The following is a 27922-nucleotide window of genomic DNA, read 5'->3' on the forward strand; positions in this document are numbered from 1 at the left end:
CTTGTTTTTCCCCAAACAGCCTTCTACAACATCAGACGCTAATGTTGTATCTGCGTCACCCTCAGAGGGCAATGTGATACCAAGTAGTACTGTTCCAAGTGATGGAAACAATGTTGGTGCCAGTGATGCCAAAACTGACTGTGCTGGTAGCAAGCCTGCCAATGATGGAAAGCTCATGAAAGGTATTTTCACAACCTGTTGTTTTTTCTTTTTCCTTTTTCATATGAGCCTTTGTAATGTTAGAATAAACTGAACTTTTACTCAGCTTTCAGGAGCCTGCAGAAGTCTTTCCTTGCCTTCAAGGCTGCCATAAACTCCTCAAAATCCCCTCCAACCTCAAACATGAGCTCCAGGCTAATCAACAGTTTTATGTTGCACTGTCTGTAGGAAGTTTACTCTGATGACAGAGACCCTGATTAAAAAAAAAAAAAAAAAAACTGGGTCACTTACTTGAATTTACCTGTCATTTTACTCAAATCGGTAGCAGTTTCATTCTCTGACCCAATGTATTAAACCGAAAGTTGTGCTCTGTTTTCTGGCTACCTGCAACCACCACTAGAGGGAGTGGAGGAGCTTACTGCATACTGTTATACATGGAGCTTAATAATAACATAGTATGTAGTATGATAGTAGTGTCTACATGCTGTCAGAAAGTCATATTGTACATCTGTCTCTGTGCTGCATGAGTCCAGGTCAGAAGAAATCACATTTAGGCCAGGGCTACATGGCGACATCCAACTTGGATGGAGTTTTTGCGACTGTGTCTCAGCATGTCGAAGTGTGACACAATTTACTCATTACAAAAAATGTTGCGTGACGTTGCTGCGACAAATGTCGTTGTGTAGCCGTACCCTTAGGCGAGTTTCACACTAGTGGTAGCCTTCTCCGGCAGGTGAATAGCCTGCCGGATCCGTGCTGCCGCTAGTGCACACGTGCCGCTGGAGGCCCGCTCCGGCCCCATTGACTATAATGGGGGCGGGCCGGAGTTACAGCAGCAGCACGGCAAACATGCCGCGAGGTGGCCGGAATGAAACTACGACATGTCGTAGTTCTATTCCGGCCACCTCTCGGCATGTTTGCCATGCTGCCGCCGGAACTCCGGCCAGCCCCCATTATAGTCAATGGGGCCAGAGCGGGCCTCCGGTGGCACGTGTGCACCTGCCGGAGAAGGCTGCCGCTAGTGTGAAAGTAGCCTTAGCTGCTAAGTCTAAAAATGTAGCCAATAGAAGGTATCCTTGCTGCACTTTTTACCATCTCCATTGTCTTCTGGAGCTCTAATCTGCAGCAAACTGTAGGTCTAAACTTTTGTGTGGATGACAACCTCCTCGTTTTGGATTATCTATTTTATTTTTTACTGCATTTTCTCTCCTCTGATAATGTTGTGAAATGTGATTTTGTGTTTAGTTCATAAAAGCTCATCTTGATGTTCTTTTTCATTATATTTTTAGTTTCCTTTGCTCCAATAAGTTTTGCAATAAAGGTGAAAGAAACCGACCTTCTGCCGCTTGAGAAAAACAGAGTAAAATTAGATGATGACAGCGAGGAAGAGGAGGATGGAGAAAGCAAAGAAGGCCAGCAAAGCAAGACCAGTAGCTATTCAAATAGCAACCAATTAGGTAGTGTCGGGAACGCTGCAGTAGAAGAGAAGAGACCACAGTTAACTCCAGAGGAACTGGAAGCTAAGCAAGGTACACATATGTTTCTTTCCTTTTTTGGAATAGGTTTTATCACATCATGTTCATCTCATCTAAAGCTTTATAGACTTCTGTTACTCGACTCTAGAGGAGATAACTAACATATGATACCTTTTAAGCTTTGCTTTTCATATATTCAAGGTAATGTGTCATGAGAAAATGTGGGCCCAGTTTTGGTTTTGCCTTTTCATGTTTTCCTCCCCATGTTCCAATTCTTTAATTTTCAGCTCAATTCTTTTATTTTTTGCTGGATTAGTTGTATTTTTGAAGGGCATCATTTAATTTACAATGCCTGTTATTGGAAAATGGGGGAAAAAATCTTTGTGGGGTTAAATTGAGGGGGGGGGGGGAATGACACGATGTCCTTATTCTGCGGCTCAATGTGAATATGGTTATACCAAGCTTGTTTTATTTCTTTTTTGTTTTATTAATTTAGAAAAAAAATTAAAACCTTTGAAAAAAATAAAAATTTTCTTTGCTTTGCTGTTTTCTGACTTTTATATTTTGGTCTACAGAGCTGTATAAGGGCTTGTTTTTTGCCGAACGAACAGTTTTTTTTTTTTTATTGATACAATTTTTGTTGCACGTATGACTTTTTGAACAATGGTATTCAATTTCTTTGGGAGGGAAACTTGACTTAAAAAAAAAAAGGTGAATCGTGTGTTATAATTTTTTTCCCATTACGGCATTCACTGCACAGGAAAAAAATGTAAAATATTAAAATTTTTCGGACACAGCGATACCTGTTTTTTTTTTTAATTTTTTCAAAAAAAAAATTTATTTATATATTTTTAGATGTACAATTGGGAAAGGGGTGATTTTAAACTTTTAATATTGACATTTTTGTAACTTTAAAAAAAAAAAAAAATTATAATAACTTTTAAAGGGATTCTGTCATGAGATTTTACCCCTATAACCTAAACATATGCTCATGTCCGGAGTAATAAGAATAATCCTAAGCTGGCCTTATTAAACTTCACTGTGGCTCTATTTGCCCAAAAAACAGGTTTTTATTACCTGTCAATCACTCACTTAAGGTACCCCCGGGGAGGTCCGTTAATACAGGGTGCCCGGCCGCACCCCTCGCTGTCCGGTGCCCAGTGCCGCCTTTGCTGTTTTCTGCGCCGCCTTCTACAGCTCAGCGCCGCCTCCGCAATCCTACCCGTCCCTCTGCCAGATCCCGCGCCTGCGCACTAGGCTCAGCCTGGTGCGCCGCGGACTCCTGGCAGCGGCTTTGTTGAGCGAAGTGCGCATGCGCCGGCCTGATGCGCATGCGCCGGCCTGATGCGCATGCGCACTTGGCTCAACGAAGCCGCTTCCATGAGTCCGAGGCTCATCAGGCTGAACCTAGTGCGTGGAGACGGGTAGGATTGCGGAAGCGGCGCTGAACTGTAGAAGGCGGTGCTGAGCTGTAGAAGGCGGCGCAGAAGACAGTGAAGGCGACGCTGGGCGGCCGGGCACCCTATATTAACCACCTCCGGACCGCCTAACGCAGGATCGCGTTCCGGAGGTGGCAGCCCTGCGCAGAGTCACGCATATATGCGTCATCTCGCGATGGCCGAGATTTCCTGTGAACGTGCGCACACAGGCGCGCGCGCTCACAGGAACGGAAGGTAAGAGAGTTGATCTCCAGCCTGCCAGCGGCGATCGTTCGCTGGCAGGCTGGAGATGTGGTTTTTTTTAACCCCTAACAGGTATATTAGACGCTGTTTTGATAACAGCGTCTAATATACCTGCTACCTGGTCCTCTGGTGGTCCCCTTTGTTTGGATCGACCACCAGAGGACACAGGTAGCTCAGTAAAGTAGCACCAAGCACCACTACACTACACTACACCCCCCCCCCCGTCACTTATTAACCCCTTATTAGCCCCTGATCACCCCATATAGACTCCCTGATCACCCCCCTGTCATTGATTACCCCCCTGTAAAGCTCCATTCAGATGTCCGCATGATTTTTACGGATCCACTGATAGATGGATCGGATCCGCAAAACGCATCCGGACGTCTGAATGAAGCCTTACAGGGGCGTGATCAATGACTGTGGTGATCACCCCATATAGACTACCTGATCACCCCCCTGTCATTGATTACCCCCCTGTAAAGCTCCATTCAGACGTCCGCATGATTTTTACGGATCCACTGATAGATGGATCGGATCCGCAAAACGCATACGGACGTCTGAATGAAGCCTTACACGGGCGTGATCAATGACTGTGGTTATCACCCCATATAGACTACCTGATCACCCCCCTGTCATTGATCAACCCCCTGTTATTGATCACCCCCCTGTAAGGCTCCATTCAGACATTTTTTTGGCCCAAGTTAGCGGAATTTTTTATTTTTTTTTCTTACAAAATCTCATATTCCACTAACTTGTGTCAAAAAATAAAATCTCACATGAACTCACCATACCCCTCACGGAAACCAAATGCGTAAAATTTTTTAGACATTTATATTCCAGACTTCTTCTCACGCTTTAGGGCCCCTAGAATGCCAGGGCAGTATAAATACCCCACATGTGACCCCATTTCGGAAAAAAGACACCCCCAGGTATTCCGTGAGGGGCATATTGAGTCCATGAAAGATTGAAATTTTTGTCCCAAGTTAGCGGAACGGGAGACTTTGTGAGAAAAAAATTAAAAATATCAATTTCCGCAAACTTGTGCCAAAAAAAAAAAAATTCTATGAACTCGCCATGCCCCTCATTGAATACCTTGGGGTGTCTTCTTTCCAAAATGGGGTCACATGTGGGGTATTTATACTGCCCTGGCATTCTAGGGGCCCCAAAGTCTGGTATCCAAATGTCTAAAAATGCCCTCCTAAAAGGAATTTGGGCACCTTTGCGCATCTAGGCTGCAAAAAAGTGTCACACATCTGGTATCGCCGTACTCAGGAGAAGTTGGGGAATGTGTTTTGGGGTGTCATTTTACATATACCCATGCTGGGTGAGAGAAATATCTTGGTCAAATGCCAACTTTGTATAAAAAAATGGGAAAAGTTGTCTTTTGCCAAGATATTTCTCTCACCCAGCAAGGGTATATGTAAAATGAAATCCCAAAACATATTCCCCAACTTCTCCTGAATATGGCGATACCACATGTGTGACACTTTTTTGCAGCCTAGGTGGGCAAAGGGGCCCATATTCCAAAGAGCACCTTTAGGATTTCACAGGTCATTTACCTACTTACCACACATTAGGGCCCCTGGAAAATGCTAGGGCAGTATAACTACCCCACAAGTGACCCCATTTTGGAAAGAAGACACCCCAAGGTATTCCGTGAGGGGCATGGCGAGTTCCTAGAATTTTTTATTTTTTGTCACAAGTTAGTGGAAAATGCAGTTTTTTTTTTTTGTTTTTTTTTTTTCATACAAAGTCTCATATTCCACTAACTTGTGACAAAAAATAAAAACTTCCATGAACTCACTATGCCCATCAGCGAATACCTTGGGGTCTCTTCTTTCCAAAATGGAGTCACTTGTGGGGTAGTTATACTGCCCTGGCATTCTAGGGGCCCAAATGTGTGGTAAGGAGTTTGAAATCAAATTCTCTAAAAAATGACCTGTGAAATCCGAAAGGTGCTCTTTGGAATATGGGCCCCTTTGCCCACCTAGGCTGCAAAAAAGTGTCACACATCTGGTATCTCCGTACTCAGGAGAAGGTGGGGAATGTGTTTTGGGGTGTCATTTTACATATACCCCTGCTGGGTGAGAGAAATATCTTGGCAAAAGACAACTTTTCCCATTTGTTTATACAAAGTTGGCATTTGACCAAGATATTTCTCTCACCCAGCATGGGTATATGTAAAATGACACCCCAAAACACATTCCCCACCTTCTCCTGAGTACGGAGATACCAGATGTGTGACACTTTTTTGCAGCCTAGGTGGGCAAAGGGGCCCACATTCCAAAGAGCACCTTTCGGATTTCACAGGTCATTTTTTACAGAATTTGATTTCAAACTCCTTACCACACATTTGGGCCCCTAGAATGCCAGGGCAGTATAACTACCCCACAAGTGACCCCATTTTGGAAAGAAGAGACCCCAAGGTATTTCGTGATGGGCATAGTGAGTTCATAGAAGTTTTTATTTTTTGTCACAAGTTAGTGGAATATGAGACTTTGTAAGAAAAAAAAAAAAAATCATCATTTTCCGCTAACTTGTGACAAAAAATAAAAAGTTCTATGAACTCACTATGCCCATCAGCGAATACCTTAGGGTGTGTACTTTCCGAAATGGGGTCATTTGTGGGGTGTTTGTACTGTCTGGCCATTGTAGAACCTCAGGAAACATGACAGGTGCTCAGAAAGTCAGAGCTGCTTCAAAAAGCGGAAATTCACATTTTTGTACCATAGTTTGTAAACGCTATAACTTTTACCCAAAGCATTTTTTTTTTACCCAAACATTTTTTTTTTATCAAAGACATGTAGAACTATAAATTTAGAGCAAAATTTCTATATGGATCTCGTTTTTTTTGCAAAATTTTACAACTGAAAGTGAAAAATGTCATTTTTTTGCAAAAAAATCGTTAAATTTCGATTAATAACAATAAAAGTAAAAATGTCAGCAGCAATGAAATACCACCAAATGAAAGCTCTATTAGTGAGAAGAAAAGGAGGTAAAATTCATTTGGGTGGTAAGTTGCATGACCGAGCAATAAACAGTGAAAGTAGTGTAGGTCAGAAGTGTAAAAAGTGGCCTGGTCTTTCAGGGTGTTTAAGCACTGGGGGCTGAAGTGGTTAACGGACCTCCCCTTGGGCACCTTAAGTGAGTGATTGACAGGTTATAAAAACCAGTTTTTTGGGCAAATAGAGCCACAGTGAAGTTTAATAAGGCCAGTTTAGGATTATTCTTATTACTCCGGACATGGGCATATGTTTAGGTTATAGGGGTAAAATCTCATGAAAGAATCCCTTTAACCCCCTTAGGAGGCTAAAACCTAGAATCTTTAGATACCTTGTCCCATTCACCCTAATATAGATTCCATTAGGGTGAATGGGATTTTCACTGGTGAGCTGTCTCTCTTGCACAGCTTAGCAGGGAGCCTACCATGGCAGGTCTGGGAAAATTCAGAAGCATCCAGGCTGTCCTGGTAACTGATCGGGGCCCCATGATTTCACTGCAGCAGCTCCGATCAGAAGGCAGACGAAGTTGATGCTGATCTCGGCATCTGAGGGATTAATTTACTGGGTTCGGCTTAATCGCCCTTCTCAGTCATTCCGGCTGTGGAGCAGGCTCACCACAGCAGCCCGCTCCATACATTACCTCAACCACATTGACGTAACAGTTTGTCAGGGTGGCTGAAAGGGGTTAAATATTTTTATTTTTACGATACATTTTTTATTTTATTTTTACAATTTAAATTTTACATATCACTATCTGTTTAAAAAAAAAAAACAGCAATTTTCTCACTGGCCACTAAGTCTAATAATAGGGAAGGCCAGCAAATTATATATGTGAAAGTCACTTATTGTGGTCTGTTTACAAGTATGCCAACTTTTCGTAAAGAACGACTGAGGAGAACATTCAGATGGTCTATTGCGGTGACAAGCAATGCATGTATGCAGTGTATAGTATCCCCCCCTGTCTTTACAAGCCCAATCAGATTATGCACCCTGATTGGCAAAAGTGGAAGCGCTTGAATCTCAAATTTGAATTAGTATGTGGCATGTCAGGACTTGTTCCAAATGAAGGTTGATTTGTATTCAAATGTGGCATTCTCTCAAATATACAGCCAAATATTTGTGGTGTTGCATTTCTCTCACGTAGCTTACATGAAAATGGTCATTAGTTCGATTAGTTGAATACTTATGCCTCATCTTCCTCTATTATAAAAAAGGAAAAATAAAAAATGTTATGTTTGAATGTAAATGAGCATGTGTCCGAACTACCTGTAATACATAATACATCCTCTGATGTCCAACACTAATCCAAACCAGCTCCTTGTTCGAATCTATTTTTTGTAGCAGATCCACATGCCTGTAGGCTTTTCGCTTTCATTCTTTAAAGACGATTGACACTTTTCTTTAATTTATTTTTTAAAAATTTCTGAAATGAATGTCATTTTAGTGGAGGATAATTGTTTCGAATTTGGTTTCAGTAAAATGTTTGTTGTTTTTGTCTTCTGCAGTCTGCTTGTATTTTCATGCTTTGCAGACTGAGTCCTGTTGTGTGAAGTCCATCAGACGGACTCGCTGACTGATCGATCTGTAGCCCTTTTCTCTGCTGTCCTGATTTTCAATCAGAAGAGTAGAAATAAGTGCTGTAGACAGAGCTGAATGGATTTCACTTTGAACAGGACTGAGCAGCCTGCAATGTACGAGAAAAAACAATGATTTTACTTGCATTTGAGTAAAAAAAATCCCCAAATATGTCCATAGCCTTTACAGGTAGTGTTGAGCGAACTTCTGTTTTTAAGTTCGGCGTCTAAAGTTCGGCTTCCGGTTAGCAGAGAATCCCGATATGGATTCCGAATTCCGTTGTGGTCCGTGGTAGCGGAATCAATAATGGCCGATTATTGATTCCGCTACCACGGACCACAACGGAATTCGGAATCCATATCGGGATTCTCCGCTAACCGGAAGCCGAACTTAAAACAGAAGTTGAACAGAATGTGTCACCAGATTTTACTGCCCTACCTGAGGTCAACAAAGATAAAGAGCAAGGTAATGGAGGTATACGTCCCTATAAGTTAATGTCAAAACAAGCAAATATGTAAAAGGACGTTAAAATGGAGCAAAAATAATAAATTTTTATTAGTGCTAATAGTGGAAATTTGTGAGAGGTGAAAACCTACAATTAATAAAGTTGGGCACTAAGTCGGTGCCGTATTATCAGAGTCGGGTGCCTAACCATGTGATCACAATGTCCACTAGGTGTATAGTATGTTAGAGGGACACTGTGGACACCCTATATTATTAATACGGACACCTAAAGTACGTGTATACAATTCCACCGCACTAGTGGTAGGATATGGTACTCAAGGAGGCAGAGCGCTGCCTATCCACTAGAAGTGAGCTGGTGGAGTGAATACTGAAAGAATGGTATAGCCTCTGGGAAAGACAAATTGTATGTCTAGATGTAGATTCCCAGAGAAACACAGAGGAATACCATTCGCAGCATAAGGAATACTGACCTGAGGTCAGTGTAAACTGGTGACAGATACCTATAGAAAACACTGGGTCACTTTCTTGAATTGACCCCAACCATTTTGCCAAAATCTGTATTAAAAGCTCCAGCATAGGCAGAGCGGGAGTCCACTTGATGCAGAGCATGCACCAAAGTGACCTCGTATTCATTAGCTCTTGGCTGCCCCCACCCTCACCCCTGATTTGCATTAGGAGTATCAGTTATCTGCAGGGAGAGTTGTGACTACCCGGCATGTGTACTGTATTGAGCGGGCTCCAGTGTCGGGGTGGTGCTGTTCTTTGCAAATTTTAGCTAAACAGCTGAGTCAGGTCAAAAAAGTAACCAAACTTTTTCATCAGGTTTTCTGTGGCTGCCGTCAGGGGGCAATATATTCCCTTTAAAAGTTATGGTCTCCTTTTGCATTCATGATTATTTTTTTTACCCATTAATGACTGTCAATACTCCTTTTTATGGAGGTCACTACCATACCTTTAGTCTGCAGCCTATTCTAAGCGCTGCATGGGTCTCTAAGGTGACTATACTGTTAAGATAGATGTTGGCCAAATACTTCTAATTTGGACAACAGTTGATTCTAGCAACGTCATCTTTATTTAAAGAAATTCTCCAGCTTTTTAACAAATTTTGGTTCTCTCCGCTGGACCTGTGGAGGGGGGAACCATACTTAAAGAGGTTGTCCGAGTTCAGAGCTGAACCGGGACATATCTCCATTCTGACAACCACTCTGAGATGAGCATCGGAGCATTTCATGCTCCTATGCTATCTCTTGCAAGGGCTTTTTTTGTATAAATACTTACACTACTAGACGGAGGCTTCTGCCTAGCATTGTTGGCCGGGACATCACTGGCACTAATAGGCAGACTTTATCGCTGTTCTAGGTGTTTTACAGGCTAGGGCAACGCTAAAGCCTGCCTATTAGTGCTGTTGACGTCACCGGGAACACTGCTAGGTGGAAACCTCTGCAGTGGCCGGGTTTCAGGTGGCTCCAATGCTACGCTGAGTCCCCCAGACACTGTCGAGGTGTCACCAGTGACTCACCACGTGTTGCTGCTCTCCGGAAGGGATGGTAAGGCACAGTGCAACTCAATGTGAAATAAATCCAGAGAGTCAGGGTCTGCAGTAAACCAGGGTGCTTCTTTACTGGAGGAATAAAGGCATAAAACAATACAGGCGAGGCATTGGGCTGGCTTCTCTATTGTTCTCCCTGGCAGAAGAAGGGTTTGATGCTGAGAAAAGGCCTGAGCTAGCTGTCCCTCTCTTCAGAAGGCTGGTACCCTGGTCCAAGGCTGGTGATCCAGGGTCTGTGGCAGAGTATCTCCTTTTCAGCGTCTTTTTCTGGTCACTCAGTCTGGCAGAGTCTCCTTCCAAGCACTGTTCCCTAACTGCAGCACACTAAGGGCTCTGATTGCTCTTTATATAACCAGTTTTTGCTGGATTAGAACCTTCTAGTGGGAGGGGTAGAGTGGAGAAACTCAGCACAAACAGATACATCGTTTCAGCTCCCGTCTGGTATAGACTTACATTAGAGCTTCAGTGATTCTCAATGGCAATGACACAGCAGGTTTTCCAGACAAAAACAAGTTTCCAGACATAACATTGCTAAAACCAGACATTTAAAAGGTCAGGCTGTCTGATTTTAGGTGGTAAACAAGTTTGGGGTTTTCCTCCAAAACATGGTCTTATTTAAACCCTATGGCAGCTGTGGAAAATTACCTGCTTTTCAATCAAAGCACTAACAGTGTCTCAGTATTCATTAACCCTTTCCACAGAGCCATGTAATTACAGTGATAATGAACAGGATATATATCACAACATATATATAAAATGCAATTACCCAGTAATAAACAGTAGAAGTTAACCCTTTCAAGAGAAATAAAGTAAGAGGTTTTAACTTTGCATAAGGGAAATAGGCAAATGTCAAAGTACTCCCTGCTCTAGGGCGCTACACTTCCCATTAGCAGAGATCCGTATGTCACCAGATCTAATGAAAAAGCCCTTGTCCTGCACAATACCGTGCAGGGCAAGGGAGTGCATTGGAGCATGAAATATTAGAGGGACTGCATGGGTGAAGAAGGGGATAAGTCCGGGTTCAGCTCTGAACCTGGACAACCCCTTTAACCACCTCAGCCCCCTTAGCTTAAACACCCTTAATGACCAGGCCACTTTTTACACTTCTGACCTACACTACTTTAACCGTTTATTGCTCGGTCATGCAACTTACCACTTAAATGAATTTTCTTCTCACTAATTAACACTTTTCTTCTCACTAATAGAGCTTTCATTTGGTGGTATTTCATTGCTGCTGACATTTTTACTTTTTTTTGTTATTAATCGAAATTTAACGATTTTTTTTTGCAAAAAAATGACATTTTTCACTTTCAGTTGTAAAATTTTGCAAAAAAAAACGACATCCATATATAAATTTTTCTCTAAATTTATTGTTCTACATGTCTTTGATAAAAAAATAAATGTTTGGGTAAAAAAAAATGGTTTGGGTAAAAGTTATAGCGTTTACAAACTATGGTACAAAAATGTGAATTTCCGCTTTTTGAAGCAGCTCTGACTTTCTGAGAACCTGTCATGTTTCCTGAGGTTCTACAATGGCCAGACAGTACAAACACCCCACAAATGACCCCATTTTGGAAAGTAGACACCCTAAGGTATTCGCTGATGGGCATAGTGAGTTCATAGAACTTTTTATTTTTTGTCACAAGTTAGCGGAAAATGATGATTTTTTTATTTTTTCTTACAAAGTCTCATATTCCACTAACTTGTGACAAAAAATAAAAACTTTTATGAACTCACTATGCCCATCAGCGAATACCTTGGGGTGTCTTCTTTCTAAAATGGGGTCACTTGTGGGGTAGTTATACTGCCCTGGCATTCTAGGGGCCCTAATGTGTGGTAAGTAGGTAAATGACCTGTGAAATCCGAAAGGTGCTCTTTGGAATGTGGGCCCCTTTGCCCACCTAGGCTGCAAAAAAGTGTCACACGTGGTATCGCCGTATTCAGGAGAATTTGGGCAATGTGTTTTGGGGTGTCTTTTTACATATACTCATGCTGGGTGAGAGAAATATCTCGGCAAAAGACAACTTTTCCCATTTTTTTTTTTTTATACAAAGTTGGCATTTGACCAAGATATTTATCTCACCCAGAATGGGTATATGTAAAATGACACCCCAAAACACATTGCCCAACTTCTCCTGAGTACGGCGATACCAGATGTGTGACACTTTTTTGCAGCCTAGATGCGCAAAGGGGCCCACATTCCTTTTATGAGGGCATTTTTAGACATTTGGATCCCAGACTTCTTCTCACGCTTTGGGGCCCCTAGAATGCCAGGGCAGTATAAATACCCCACATGTGACCCCATTTTGGAAAGAAGACACCCCAAGGTATTCAATGAGGGGCATGGCGAGTTCATAGAAATTTATTTTTTTTGGCACAAGTTAGCGGAAATTTTATTTTTTTTTCTCACAAAGTCTCCCTTTCTGCTAACTTGGGACAAAAATTTCAATCTTTCATGGACTCAATATGCCCCTCACGGAATACCTTGGGGTGTCTTCTTTCCGAAATGGGGTCACATGTGGGGTATTTATACTGCCATGGCATTCTAGGGGCCCTAAAGCGTGAGAAGAAGTCTGGAATATAAATGTCTAAAAATTTTTACGCATTTGGATTCTGTGAGGGGTATGGTGAGTGCATGTGAGATTTTATTTTTTGACACAAGTTAGTGGAATATGAGACTTTGTAAGAAAAAAAATAATAATTTCCGCTAACTTGGGCCAAAAAAGTCTGAATGGAGCCTTACAGGGGGGTGATCAATGACAGGGGGGTGACCAGGGAGTCTATATGGGGTGATCACCCCCCTGTCATTGATCACCCCCTATAAGGCTCCATTCAGACGTCCGTATGTGTTTTGCGGATCCGATCCATCTATCAGTGGATCCGTAAAATTTATACGGACGTCTGAATGGAGCCTGACAGGGGGGGGGGTGATCAATGACAGGGGGGGGGGGGTGATCAATGACAGGGGGGGGGGGGGGGTGATCAATGACAGGGGGGGGGTGATCAATGACAGGGGGGGGTGATCAATGACAGGGGGGTGATTAATGACAGGGGGGTGATCAGGGAGTCATTGATCACTCCCCTGTAAGGCTCCATTCAGACGTCCGTATGTATTTTGCGGATCCGATCCATCTATCAGTGGATCCGTAAAATTCATACGGACCTCTGAATGGAGCCTTACAGGGGGTTATCAATGATAGGGGGTGATCAATGACAGGGGGGTGATCAGGGAGTCTATATGGGGTGATCTGGGGTGATCAGGGGTGAATAAGGGGTTAATAAGTGACAGGGGGGGGGCGTGTAGTGTAGTGGTGTTTGGTGCTACATATTACTGAGCTACCTGTGTCCTCTGGTGGTCGTTCCAAACAAAGGGGACCACCAGAGGACCAGGTAGCAGGTATATTAGACGCTGTTATCATAACAGCGTCTAATATACCTGTTAGGGGTTAAAAAAAATCACATCTCCAGCCTACCAGCGAACGATCGCCGCTGGCAGGCTGGAGATCCACTCTCTTACCTTCCGTTCCTGTGAGCGCGCACGCGTTCACAGGAAATCTCGCGTCTCGCGAGATGACGCACGGATGCGTCCAGGAGAAATGAATCAACCACCTTCCGGACGCATCCGTGCGTTAGGCGGTCGGGAGGTGGTTAAGTGGTAGGTGACACATTGATGTGCCGCCTGGAGGATACGTCATCGCTGCGCCCAGGGTGCAGATAAGTATGCTTCCCTCCACAGATCTGGCAAGCATGGGTGGCAGCTAATATTTAAAGGGATTGTCCAGTTTTAGGCTCAAACCAAACAGCACATGTTATCTGCCTGCAGTAAAGAAAAGATTGTTACTTAGCCTGAGTTCACACTTCAGTTATTTGGTCAGTTATTTCCATCAGTTATTGTGAGCCAAAACCAGTAGTGAAGACTTCTTAGAGATAAGGTATAACGGAAAGATCTGCACCTGCTATTTGGTTTTGACCAGCACCTAGTTTTGGCTCACAATAACTGACCAAATAAATTAAGTGTGAATTCAGCCTTACCCAAGAGATCCGGTGCTGCCACCCTGGTTCTCCCGATAGGGCTCTGTTTACCCAGCTACAGCGGTGACATCACGTCGACAATATGTGACCGCTACAGCCAATCACAGTGCACTGAAGAGGCCAGTGTTTGTCTGCAGCTGTCACATGTTCATGTAATGTGACCAATGCAGCGATGGTGCAGGATAGGCCGGGTAAGTCACAATCTATGCTTTACTGCAGACTATAGCATGTGCTGCCTGGTTTCAGCTTGAAAAAGGACAACCCATTTAAAGGGAACCTGTCACCGGGATTTTGGGTATAGAGCTGAGGACATGGGTTGCTAGAAGGCCACTAGCACATCCGCAATACCCATTCCCCATAGCTCTGTGTGCTTTTATTGTGTAAAAAAAACGATTTGATACATATGCAAATTAACAGAAGAGTCATATCTTTCTTGTGTGACCAGAGAAGAGTCGTATTTTCAAGCTCTGACTCATCTCGGGTTCATTTGCATATGTATCAAATCTGTTTTTATACACAATAAAAGCACACAGAGCTATGGGGACTGGGTATCGCAGATGTGCTAGCGGCCATCTAGCAACCCATGTCCTCAGCTCTATACCTAAAATCCAGATGACCGGTTCCCTTTAAGCTAAATGATGAAGAAACTGATAATAATTTAGCTTAAATTAGTGTTAATAATCTGAAGAGGTAAAAGCTGCGCATCGAGGCATCAGAGCAGCTATGGCATAACAGGTGGAACTTGAAGGATATAGAAAACAAACGGTTGAAAATTTTCAATAAAGACCAATTGGGAAACATGATTTTTAGCACCAAGATAAGTTGAATGCGGTAATAATTTTTAAAAATGCCCCCAAAGTGTGTATAGCTTTTAGTGTTTATGTATTTTCTGCAGGAGTTTACATTGAATCTTTTATATAATTTTTAATTTGTTTTTCTTTGTAGCATATGATTACTGTTGTTACCCTCCTATGTTTAGTGGAAAGCACTTATAGCTGATGTGTTTTTCATCTTCCAACTTGTGCTGTGAGGGCCTCATGATTTTTGGAGAAACTACTGAAGAAAAACCGGCTTGCTGATGTGAAGTATTCGAATAGTTCTACACTTGATAGTTGAAAAATATTGCTGTTAAGACCTACATGTTTGTTCTTTCAGCAAAGCAAAAACTAGAGGACAGACTGGCAGCAGCTGCTAGGGAAAAACTGGCACAGGCAGCCAAAGAATCGAAAGAGAAACAACTGCAAGCAGAACGCAAAAGGAAAGCTGCTCTTTTCCTGCAGACACTAAAGAATCCTTTGGAAATGGAGATGGGAAGAGCGGAGGAGAGTACCTTTAATTCAGAGGTTGGTCTATTATATTTGTAAGGTATAATCTGTGATTCTCCTTCAGACTGTATCAATCATATATCTAGGAATCAGCGATCCTTTGTGCTCAACCTCACCAGTGCTGGAAGAGACGGCTGATTTAAATGACTTCCAATTGGTTTTACTTATGTTTTTGTTTTTATTTATTTATTTTTTATGCACCACGAGTCAAGTGTCAGATGAATAGACTACTAAATATAGAGTACAGAAATAAGAGTCACCTCATCTTGGACTCCAGCTGTTATTAAAGGGGTTTTCCCATTAACAACCTTTGTCACCTCTCCACAGGATAGTGATTAATGGATGATCTCTCGTGGTTTGAGCTGCTGGGACCTCCATTGATCACAAGAATGGAGTTTCCCAAGTCCTCTATATGAATGTAGCGGTGGTGCACTTGTGCAACTACTGCTCCTTTAACTTCTTACAAACATAGTGTTTTACTCATCATTCTCATAGCAATGAGTGGAGTGGTGTTCAGACTCTGGGCCCCCTATTCTTATGATCAGTGTTGGACCCTTAGTGATCATACAGTTATCCCCTTTGCTGTGGATAGGTAATAAATGCAGATAATGGGGAATACCTCCTTTTAAATTAGAATGGGATGACTCTGTTCATCCTTTCCAAATCTGTACAGCAAAGATGACAAGTGAGCTTCAGAAAGCAGGGAAGTGTGTGGCAGTGTATACATTTGTGAAAAATATTAGATATTTTGCTATTTTCTTGCTATGTGATTTGGTAGGGAGCACTGTGACGGCTATTTGTGTTTGCAGTTGCGGTATTGTAAGTATTTTTTGGACACCCCCTTGTTGCTCACAAAATATTAGCGTAACCCTTCAAATCAGGAAAAAAAATTCACATTAGTTGGGGAAGAAACAGAAGTTTCTTAGATAGTACCCATCTTTTTATCTGCAGATCCACCAATCCACTCCTTCTTTCGTCCAATATAGTCGCCCTGCTTCCCAGAGTACTTTTTACACACTGAGTTAGTAGTCTAAGACACTTCCTGCTTGTCCATCCCTGCTCTTGGATTGGCTAGCACTGAACATGTGAGCAATCTTGAGCAGCACAATGTTTTGGACTACCAAATGCACCAGTGAGGCTAAGAAGCAGTGAGGTCATCTTGGATGGCAGAAGGAGAGCCGGGAATAGATGTCGTCACCAGATAAGTGTTTTTTGTTTTGTTTTCCAGTTAAAGGGGTTGTCCGGGTTCAGAGCTGAACCCAGACATACCTCCATTTTCACCCCGGCAGCCCCCCTGACTTGAGCATCGGAGCAGTTTGTGCTCCGATGCTCTCCTTTTGCCTTGCACTAAATCGCGCAGGGCAAAGGCATTTTTTCGAGATCCGGTGACGTACCGGGGCTCTCCATGGGGCCAGTAAAAGGGCTAGGGCAGCGCTAAAGCCCTCCCATCAGAGCCGGTGACATTACCGAACACACTGCTGGGTGGAAGTTTCCGCCCGGCAGTGTGTTATGATAAACAAAAGAGCCCGTGTCCTGCGTGATTTAGCGCAGGGCAAGGGATGGCATCGGAGCATGAGATGCTCCGATGCTAGCCTCAGGGGGGCTGCTTGGGTGAAAATAAGGGTATGTCTGGGTTCAGCTCTAAACCTGGACAACCCCTTTAATGTGAATTTTTTCTTTTTTTTTTTTTTTCTTGAATCGGTTGTTCCTTTTAAGGGTAATTTTATATGTTAGGAATATTGAGTCTGTCATCAATATGAGAAAAGTATACAACCCCTTTTAAGCTGAGTGCAAGGAACAAAGCAAATTTCTAATGTCATTCCTTCAGCAACATGCATTTTAAAGCAGTTGTTTCTTGAAAAGCTGTGTCAGACATATAGTGGTTGACATTACCACTCTGTGTGAGGTTGTCCTGAGCAGCAAATATTGCCTGTGTATGCTTTGGCTTGGTATTCTGGTATCGCTGCATAACTAGGTACAGTATATTCACCATTTAAGAATCTTGGAAAATAGTTTGAGATCACCCTATATTCCTCTTTTGTTCTGCATCAATGTGACTGGATAGATTATTAGACAGGATAGGCCAGTGACATCGCGTTCAGCATTCATATGGCCTGTGTGCAAGTGGCTGGGCCTGGGCTGTAGTACCAAGGACAGCCTCTATACACTGTATGGTACTTGTGCTTAGTAAGCTGTAACGGGGCCGTAGCACTTACTGGAGTGCAGCGGTCTCTTCAAACAAACACCTGATCACAGGGGGTGTCGGGAGTCAGACCTCCACCGATCAGATATTGATGACCTATGCGGAGGATAGGTCATCAATATTGTACTCCCAGGTAACCCCTTAAGAATGCCATTGTACAGTGAAGCCTCAACTTAAAGGGAATCTGCCACCTACTTCATGCGGCCCTCTGAGGCCACATCCAGTAATTAGGGGCTTTCTGTTTTCAGCCACTCTGCTACTTGGAAATGTGCACTGCACGCCTGTGTACTATGTATCTGGTTTATTCATAGGCTGCAGTTCTCTCCACCCAGTGGCTTCTGATTGACTTTTTCCCTATGCTGAGTATTAGGGAGTAAGCGGAAGGTAGTGCTCACTGTTCATGGATATGCCAGACTCCATGTAAAGAGTGCTCACTTACTAGATGAAAATATCTAAATATTTATCTTTTTTATTTTTTTTATTATCTGACAGAAGATCTAAACTCGCACGTTTTTGCCTAATAACCATTTTTTTTCCTCTAGTTTGTTGTAGAACTGTCACCACTTTTGGTATTAAATCTGTTGTACTGCTTCACTGTGCACGCAGTAGAGACCTTTCTGTCTAATATGGGTATCATGGTTTAATATGAAATATCAAGCATATGCAGTAAATAGATTAAAAGCATGCACATTTATGGAAATCAGAGTGCATGCTCATTCCACTTAATTAATCTCTATTAATAATGTTCATGATTTCATTAGCACCAATCAAGGAGGGAGCCCAAACACCTCTAGAACCAGCAGCCTAAAAGGGGATAATGATGCATTCTAATTGCAAAATGAAATTGTCTTATCCTTACTGGCTGAACATATAACGGCAATAACGGCCGGAGTCTCTAAGTAGGAGACGATTGTAATAATGTATTGCACAGTCCTCTAGTGGAAAAATTCAGTTTCTAGGATCTTAACATCGAAGATGCATACTAGGGGAAAAAATTAACATTTTAAATAGGTTAATGATCTTGGGTCTCCATACTCTGTAGCCTGATACTATAGTCATTTTGCGACTTATCTGTCCCCTACTTCTTGGTAAGCTACTGAATGAATAGTATTAATCATCAGACTACACGGGATTTGTTTATAGTTTGTTACTAAGGCAACACATTTGTCTGTATAGTCATAAAATGAGGGCTTTTTGAAAATTTATATTTTTTGCATAGTTTCTAAAGTTTAGATACATTGAAACAATGTACAATATGGTTATGAAGGTGGACGTAGCCTTAAAAGCCATTATTTACCTACAAGTCATCTCTTTTGCTTCTTAAAGTTTTTTTTCCCCGAGACTTAAATACTGATGACCTATCCTGTTTTTTGCAGCACTCCTGATCATCCAGTTATGCAGGGAACTGTATGCTGCCCCATTCTCTTGCAGAATCAGGTGGCTGATGTTGACGCTGTGCATCACTGCCACTTCTTCCTTCTGATGACTTGCGGGGGAGATTGAAATACCCATTTAAGTTTCTATTCTTGTTTAAGCATAAGTTGCTTATAATCTTATATAGAGTTAGCTACAACTCCAATAGCTGATAATGGAGCAGTGCTGGAGCCGCATTAGGCAAAGCCTGCCATGTATGTTTATCCTTTATACTGGTAGTTATCCTATCCTGTGGATAGAGAGAGCTCTATGTAACATGAGCACTACAGACACCATACATGTCCATAGAGTCATTGTGTACCTCTGTATCCCTGGTTTCATGTGGAAGCATTGTTAAAGCTGCTCTCAATCAGAGCTAAATGTATTTGCTCTACTGCTCCAAATTGTCTTAATCCTAGGATTTTACATGGAAGAAACCACACTGACACCAGGCAAGGGTCAAAGCAGTTCTCATCTATTAAGGTACTTTCACACTTGTGTTTTTCTTTTCTGGCATAGAGTTCCGTCCTAAAGGCACTATACTGGAAAAGAACTGATCAATTTTATCCCCATGCATTCTGAATGGAGAGCGTTCCGTTCAGGATGCACCATGATGTCTTCAGTTCAGTCTTTTTGAGTGATCAGGCAAAAGATAAAACTGCAGCATGCTACGGTTTTATCTCCGGCCAAAAAAACTGAAGACTTGCCTGAATGCCGAATCTGACATTTTTTTCCCATAGCAATGTATTAGTGCCGGATCCGGCATTCAAAATACTGGTGAAAAAATAAATGCCGGATCCGTTTTGCCGGATGACACCGGAAAGACGGATCCGGCATTTCAATAGATTTTTCTGACTGATCAGGCATTTTTCAGACTAATCAGGATCCTGATCAGTCTTACAAATGCCATCAGTTGGCATACGTTTTGCCGTATCTGGCAGGCAGTTCCGGAGACGGAACTGCTTGCTGGATCACTCTGCCGCAAGTGTAAAAGTAGCCTTACACTAGTTAAGCAGTTTTTATATCATCAGAGAGGGCGTTCATCTGCTGAGGCTCATGCCATTTGTTTTATTGGCTTAATTACAAAAAAAGAGGAGATAACACTTGGCATCTGCGCATTCTGTCTGGCCTTAAAGCTACAATGTACCACAGTTGAGACCATTTCCATTACGATCCCCTCTTTTTGTGATTTTAGCAGATGGCAGGACCCCTAGGGCCGCGTACTTCACTTGACCTGAAGTCCTAAAAATCTGCACCAACCACAACATCCTGTTATGAATCGAGATGAAGTTGCCTCCAAGTGCATGACTTAATCCTAGTAAAGGAAAAAAAAAACATAGAAGTCAACGCATTTCATCTAATTAAACAATACTACAAGTAATAACTAATTATAGGTATATGTGTATCCTTCACTTACTGTGTTCAGTACTCTATGTGGTGCTACTTAGATTAGGAAAAGTACCAGTAACTAAGATGGCTGCTGGGCAGGGAGTAAAGTTCCCTCAGTTAAGATGACCGCCAGGCAGGAAAACAACAGTCACCTTCCCCTTTTTACCACCAAGCAGAGGTCACCCCTGTGCAGAATATTTTCCCTGGCTCCCACGTCTGGTCTGCCAGCCTGGGACTAATCCATCTGCTGCCTCCTCTGGGGGTTTCCCAGTCCAGGTCTCGCAGAAATTTATTGTAGCCTCCCTGGGGCTAATTCCTCTGCCACCGCAGGCAAAAATTTATAATCGCCCCTATCTTGAACTCCCCGCCCCCCCTGCCAGGGAAATTCTCTTGCTCTGCACAATTGTTAACCGTGAAGGTGCCTGACATTAAAAAACAGAAAAGAAGTACCCACAATAGAGCAAACCATCCTTCTAAGTCTAAGGTTCTAGGGACTCGAGATTTCAACATCAGCCGAAGCTGCTACTTAGGCCTCATGCACACGACAGTATTTTTTTCACGGTCCACAAAACGGGGTTCTGTGATCCGTTTCCGTTTTTGTTTCAGCGTGTCTTCCTTGATTTTTGGAGGATCACCAGACATGAAAAGTGAAAAACAAATCTAAGTCAAGTTTGCCTTGCAAATGATAGGAAAAAATCGGACACGGATCACGGACGCGGATGACATTCTTGTGTGCCTTTGTGTTTTTTCACTGACCCATTGACTTGAATGGGTCCGCGAACCGCTGTCCGTGAAAAAAATAGGACAGGTCATATTTTTTTGACTGACTGGAAATGCGGATGACAAACGGTGCATTATCCGAGTTTTCAACGGACCTATTGAAAGTCAATGGGACCACAGAAAATCACGGAAAACGGAACAACGGACACAGAACACAACAACGGTCGTGTGAATGAGGCCTTAGTGTAATAATCGTCCAGCAGAACAGACAGCTGTGACTTAAAGAAACAAAGCAACAAGAGGCAGGCAAGATAAACCAGCTTTCTTACCTTCTCTTGGGGCCGCCGTCCCCTCCTCAAGTGCCTTTCGTTAGGTCTCGGAGGTCATCTACGTCGGCTACCGATGTTACATTCTCTCAAGCCCCACGTTGGGCGCCACACTGTTCAAGCTGCTCTCAATCAGAAATGCATTTGCTCTACTGCTCCAAATTTTTTTAATCCTAGGATTTATTACAGGAAGTTAAGCAGTTTTTATATCATCAGAGAGGGCATTGTACTGAGAGGCTGCTCATGGCATATGCTCTTCTAGAAGGTTGTAAATAAAGGTGTTATCTTCAGACTCTCCTTGCCTTGTATTAAAGGAGTTTTCTGGTACTTTAATATTGATACCCTATCCATCATTATCCAGTGGGTGGGTGTCTGACACCCCAAACGCCCTGATCAGTTGTGCTGCAGTAGCACCTGCACCAGAACAACACAGCCTTGTACAGGGCTGCTGCCATTGAACTGAATGGGCGCAGTGCGGCAGTAAGCAGGTCCGTCCAACTTCACAAAAGGACTGAGCTGACCTTCGTATCTAGTGCTGTTGCAGAACAGCTTATCGGTGCCGATGCAGGGTTTTGGACTCCTGCTGAACACATATTTGTGGCCTATCCTGAAAAAAGGCCATCAATATAAGGGTCCATTCAGACGTCCGTAGAACGGGTCCGAATCCGTTCTGTAATTATGCTGAACGGGTGCGGACCCATTCATTTTCAATGGGGCCGGAAAAGATGCAGACAGCACACAGTGTGCTGTCCGCATCCGCATTTCCAGTCCCCGAACTTCCGGTCCGCAGCTCCGCAAAAAAAATAGAGCATGTCCTATTCTTGTCCGCAGCTGCGGACAAGAATAGGAATCCTCTATTAAGTGCCGGCAATTTGCAGACCACAAAACGGACGTCTGAATAGGACCCGTAAAGTACCCGAAAAAACCCTTTAACTATTAAAGCAGCTTTCTATTTCTTTAAACAAATTCAATTCAATGTACAGTTGCTGTTTTGTTTGTTCCCTTTCCTTCATTTTTCTGTCATCTTTAGAATGTCTACTCAATGTCCATGATCTTTTCTTTTTACTAATTGCTTTAGCTTACTGCACACAAGAACAGCGGAGTACTGTGTGACTGTAGTCTGCTATTCAGCTGAGAGGAAGCTTCATGCTGTTTGTGTTGTGCAATTTGCTCATCAATTAGCTCCTGGCAAGGAAAATCACTTTGCACAATCGTAGCATATTTTCTTTCTTAATTTGTGAACTTGGAAGAAGTAACTTGGAGAGAACGTAATGGCTTTTCTGGGGGGGGGGGGGTTTAATCTGAAGAAGCCACTCGTATGGAATAATCATTAGTGTTACTTTCTGTGAAACAGAGTTGTATGGATGCCGGAGAGTAGGTTATCTCAAGTAGTCTGAAAATATTTGAATATATGATTTTTATAGCATGTATTTTGGGCAAAAAGTAGTTTAATTTGTATTTTGCTAAAAATATGGACCTGTTTTCGTTCTGCAGGCTTCATGTAATATTGCACATTGCAGGCTGAAGAATGCTGGTTACTGTAAAATCCATTAGTTGGGCTGCCTGTGGGCTTGATCCCCTGAACACAATCTAAAACAGCCCTGATTTAAGCCCAATTGTGATTAGCTTGGCATTCAGGAGAGCGCAGTAGCCACCCGAGATCGAGCCCACAGGAAGCTCATCTGACGGGGGCAGACCACTATGCTAATTCTCGGCATTGTTCTAAAGCTATAGACCTATATATATTGTTCCTATGTCAAATTTTCCAAACAGGAATTTTGTTAGAATTGTCCCCAACTCCACGACCCCGCTTTCTCCACGTTGTTCTGTCCCATTTCTGTGTACTTGGGGCTCATGCACACAGCCATTGCTCGGCCGTTCCGTGCATTGGGGCCCGCAGTTTGCTGTCCCCAATGCAGAGCAATATCTGTGCGGCTGCTGCGGACAGATCCAGGCTGATTCTACTTGAATGGGTCCGTGGTCTGTCTGCACCGCAAAAAAATAGAACATGTTCTCCAAGTGAATGGGTCTGCATCCATGATGCAGTGCTAACCATAGAACAGGCTAAAGGGTTTGTTTCCAGTTTACGGTGCCATACAAGTAACCAATTAATAATTTTTCCAAAAGTTTTGAAACTTTTTTTTTTTTTTTTTTTGGTTTCGTTTTTTTTTCATTTTTAAATATGCATCCATAAAACAAGGCATACATCATCAGATTGCACTCCACCAGAGCAAAAGCCTGTTTATATTGGCTTTTAATGTAGACTATAACAGGTTTACAATAATTAGCTTGGGTTTGGCAAGTGCGTCAGTTCATAAAGAGTTTTCATGTCCTCGGCTGCCTCATTCGAATCGTTGATACAAAAACAATTAGAAAGGCCTGTGACAACCCTCTAAAACATACTCTGCCTACTATTAATTTTGTGTATGCAGCTTGAAAAAGGACTGATGGATGAGGTGGAGAGCGAGCCAATACTTACGGGAAAAGCAACGTTAAAGCTCTATCTTATCTATTTAGAATTTTAGATTCTAGCATTTATACAGGCAGATGCAGTCGAGTCACATTATGACCACTTCTACTTTCAACGTCGGCAGCACGTTCCTCATGAAGGAAGTAAGGTGTCGTCAGCTGGCTTGTTGGGTATAGAAGGTGTGCGATAGGCTGTCTGCGTACACATCCCTCGTTACTGTCATGGGTAAAAGGGGAAATTTCTCATATTTGCAAAATGGGATGATTACTTTCCCTTCAGGCCAAGGGTTGGCAGTATTTTTGAAACTTGGCAGTTTATGAACTGGTCACTTGCTGCTGTGGTGAAAGTGTATCCTGATAGGACAGATGGCACTATTGTGAATAAGCGATGTGGAAACACTGGAGCACCATGTGCCACGGATGTAAGGGGTGAATGCCGGCTACGAAGGTGCGCTGCTACAGTGGAGCAGCTCGCCAATGAAATGAACCAGGGGCTACCAGATGTGTCTAAAACAACGGTAAAGTGAACTGTACTGCGTATGGGCTCTGAATCAGATTGATGCAACTATTGCTGGAAGAGCAGAAGCTGGTGGTGGCTGCGTTATGGTCTGGGAGATGTTTTCATGGCATTTTCTGTGCCCCCTCATGCATGTGGAAGTCAATTTCAGCTGATTTTAGTATGAATCCATCCTTGCAGGTCATGTATACCCATACATGCTGATGATCTTCCAGTAAGAAAATGCAAAATGTCCAATGTTTGGAAGAGCAAGGCCAAGGCTTCAAAGTACTACCTTGGCCCCCTAAACTTGAAACCAATTGAGCATCTCAAGGACCACCTCGATCGCTGTGTTCGCTCTATGGATCCTCCCCCACGCACCGTCCAGCAGCTGTGGGATGCACTACACTCAGCAGGGCTCCAGATGCCTGTGACAACCTTATTGAGTCACTCCTAGCCCATCCAGCTGCTGTCCATGCTGGATATTAGCTGGTGGTCATAATAATGTGACTCAAAGACGTGTACTTTTCCTGCATTCTGTCTCATTTTGCTTTGTTGAAGGTTGCTGGCTTCTGATATCAGAACTGTAAAAACTGGCTGTTAGTCAATTCACTTTTTTTAGTTTGTTAGATATACTTCTGGAACATTTCCCAATGTATGCAGTACCTTCAGTGGAAGCTTTTAATGAATGCCACCGTATAGGCATCCCCATTGATTCCCATATCAAAAAAAATAACCTCATAAGGCTAACAAAAAGATAAGGATTGGTATGCCCGAGTAGTAACTGTAGATCTGACACTCTTGCAGCAAACTCCACCATAACCATTCATGTGTTCTAATTAGAGATGAGCGAATTTCATATTTAGAAATTCTTTCATGCTTCGTTTGGTGGTAAAATCAGAATTGTGTTATGGATTCCGGTACCACCTTTAGAGGCATTCCTTTAGTCATTCTGTCATAATAGAAGTCTATGGGCTACAAAACGGATCCGTCCCGTTTCCGTTATGCAGGGGAGTTAGTGGCGTTTGGCTCCAAGTCTGCCCGTTAACCCCTGAGGAGGCCAGGTTGGTGACGAAACATGTCGGGGGCAGGTTTAAGTTTTAGATGTGTTTGCGTACAGCTCAGTTCAGCTTCATTTATAAGCATGTTAGTAGATAGCAGTCAGTCCAGATCCTTTCAGTAAGTCAGTGGGCTCACTGCTATTGTTACAAGGCTGGCAGTATTGCTGCTGTGGGGTGGAGAGAGTGCACATCTCCACTGTAGGCACCATTTGCAAAAAGAAATCTGTACGCAGCGAACAGTTATTTTAAAACACTTTATTTAGTGCTCCAAGTTTTATATACAAAAATAAATTTAGCTATTGTAAATTTGTAAATCTGGGTCAAGTTAGTTAATAATCCCCAGTGGCTATCTGAATGGGGCTAGGTATACACCTTAACCCAGATTAGGTCCTTTTTGGCTGTTAGTGGTAACGGAATCCATAACGCAATTCTGCTTTTACCACCAAACGAAACGTGAATGAATTTCATAACATGAAATTCGCTCATCTCTAGTTCTAATCTCTGCCATTGTGTGTCTCCTGTACGAGATCACAAACCCATCCCACTGAAAGCAGTGGGTACAGTCAGTTTTTATGGGAATGGCAAGCTTGCCAAGGAGGCCGTACAGTCTAGTGAGGGTGCGTGTCCCCGAAAACATCACACGTGATGAAGACACGCTGAAGAGCTGGCGTCCTTTGTGATTGCTATCCATTTTTATCCTTATTGGAATATTTTGTACATTAAACAAAAGTATTCTTATACCAAAGAAAATGTATTAATTCTGTTCTCGCTGTGATATATTACGAGCTGGCTATTGATTTGCACATTATGGTGATTGTTGCCAAACAGTTGAAAACATTTTCTTAATTGAGCATAGTCCTCATGAAGTGCTCTGGCTATTTACTGAGAAAAAAGCATTGCAGCTATTGAATCACAGCCATAAAATCCTCTTAATCCCTGGCCTTCATTAAAGGGGTATTCCGGTTACAATAAAGGGGTTTTCCCATGAATAATGTACTATATGATGTCTGATTTTCATTTTTTACTTGACAGTCTCTTTCTTTTCTAACAAAGCTAGAACCAGCCCTTTACCTCACATGGATCCAGAGATCTCCCCATTCATTGCTCTGCTAGATTTGTATCAAGCTGACAGCCCAAGGGGAGTGTCTTTTCTGCTGCAGCTAAGGGGGTGTGTCTTAGCTCTCCCTATCACAGCTCAGGGGGCGTGTCCTTGCTCTTCCTATCACAGCTCAGAAGGCATTTGAAGGGTGAAACTGAGCATGTGCGGCCTTCTCAGTGAGCCGAACAAAAAAATAAGAAATTAAGTGGCACTATACAAATACATTTTATTGAATAACTTTTTAATTACATGCAGTTACAAAAGTGTTCAGATCCAGGTGCTGGTTTGAAAACTGTAGAATATTTTTTTGTGGGACAACCCCTTCAAGTTTTCCCCTATCCACAGGATAGGGAATAATTATTAGATTGGTGAGGGTCCTACCACACATCAGAAGTGTACCTGTCCACTAGTGCAGATGTCAAAAAATATTTATTTATTTTTTGTGGATTTCTGTGCGTTTCCGCACCAAAAAAACAGTATGTGTTACTTGCAGTTTTTGGTGTAAATTTGATGTGCATTTTCTACAAATTTCACCCTTGCACTTAAAAAGGTGAAATCCCCCCCAAAAAATTCCTCACCATGTCAATTGTTTGTGAGGTTCTTTCATCCTTTTCAATGGAAGGGTGAGATCTGTGGTAAATCCGCATCAAAAACTACAAGTAAGGCTAGATTCACACTAGTAGTAGAGGTCAGCCTGCTGGAGCTCTCCGAATCTGGCATAGCCAGATGTTAATGCTTGCCCGTTGGTCCCACTGACTACAGTGGGATCCAGCTGCTGCCCAGCAAATGTGCTGGAATTTGGATGGACAAAAAAATGTTTTTTTTTTTTTTTTTTGTCCAGCCAAATCCCAGTATATTTTCCAGGTAGCGCTCTTTGTATCCTCCGAATCTCATTATAGCCAGTGGGGAAGGCGGTAACATCCAGCAATGCCGCATCCTGGAACAGTCTGCCGGAGACCTATAACTCAGATGTGAAAGAGGCCGAATACAGGCATTTTTTTTTTTATGTGGAAACGCACAGATATCTGTGCAGATTTTCTAAGGGTATGTTTCTGCGTAGTGAGTCTTGCAGGATTTCCGTTATGGAAAGTCAGAAGTGGGGTTACCTGCAGCATAAATAGACATGCCACTGATGAGAACATGCAGCATAATTCCATTTATACCCTTCTAGGTAAAGTAGTAAAAAAAGGGGCCCTTTTCCCCAGCTCCTAGCTATAAAAAAGGGACGGCCCACTTGAGAAATCTTGGATATATTGTGAACAAAATATGCCGAGGATTCTCATTAATCTGATGCCAACAGAAGAAGAATGAGTTTATGCAAAGGAAATGATGGTGAGCTGCTCTAGGCATATATAATGTATGTATTAGGATTCATTCACACGTCCGCAAGTGTTTTGCGGATTCGCAAAACACTGACACCGGCCATGTGCACATGGCCAGCACTATAATAGAAAATGCCTATTCTTGTCCGCTATTGCGGAC

The 27922-nt window shown here is 42.7% G+C and overlaps 1 protein-coding gene across 2 annotated transcripts in view; it reads left to right on the forward strand.

Annotated features, from left to right (window-relative positions):
• LOC120988657 (splicing factor SWAP) overlaps positions 1 to 27922 on the forward strand; it is a 186405-nt gene that overhangs the window by 99259 nt on the left and 59224 nt on the right. For both annotated transcript variants that reach the window (XM_040416260.1, XM_040416259.1), the window contains exons 11-13: positions 20 to 182; positions 1449 to 1688; positions 15095 to 15282. In XM_040416260.1, the coding sequence (XP_040272194.1) occupies positions 20 to 182; positions 1449 to 1688; positions 15095 to 15282 (591 nt within the window). The remainder of the gene's footprint in view (positions 1 to 19; positions 183 to 1448; positions 1689 to 15094; positions 15283 to 27922) is intronic.

This window comes from Bufo bufo, chromosome 2 (genome assembly GCF_905171765.1).
Source record: "Bufo bufo chromosome 2, aBufBuf1.1, whole genome shotgun sequence".
NCBI classification, from domain to species: Eukaryota; Metazoa; Chordata; class Amphibia; order Anura; family Bufonidae; genus Bufo; species Bufo bufo.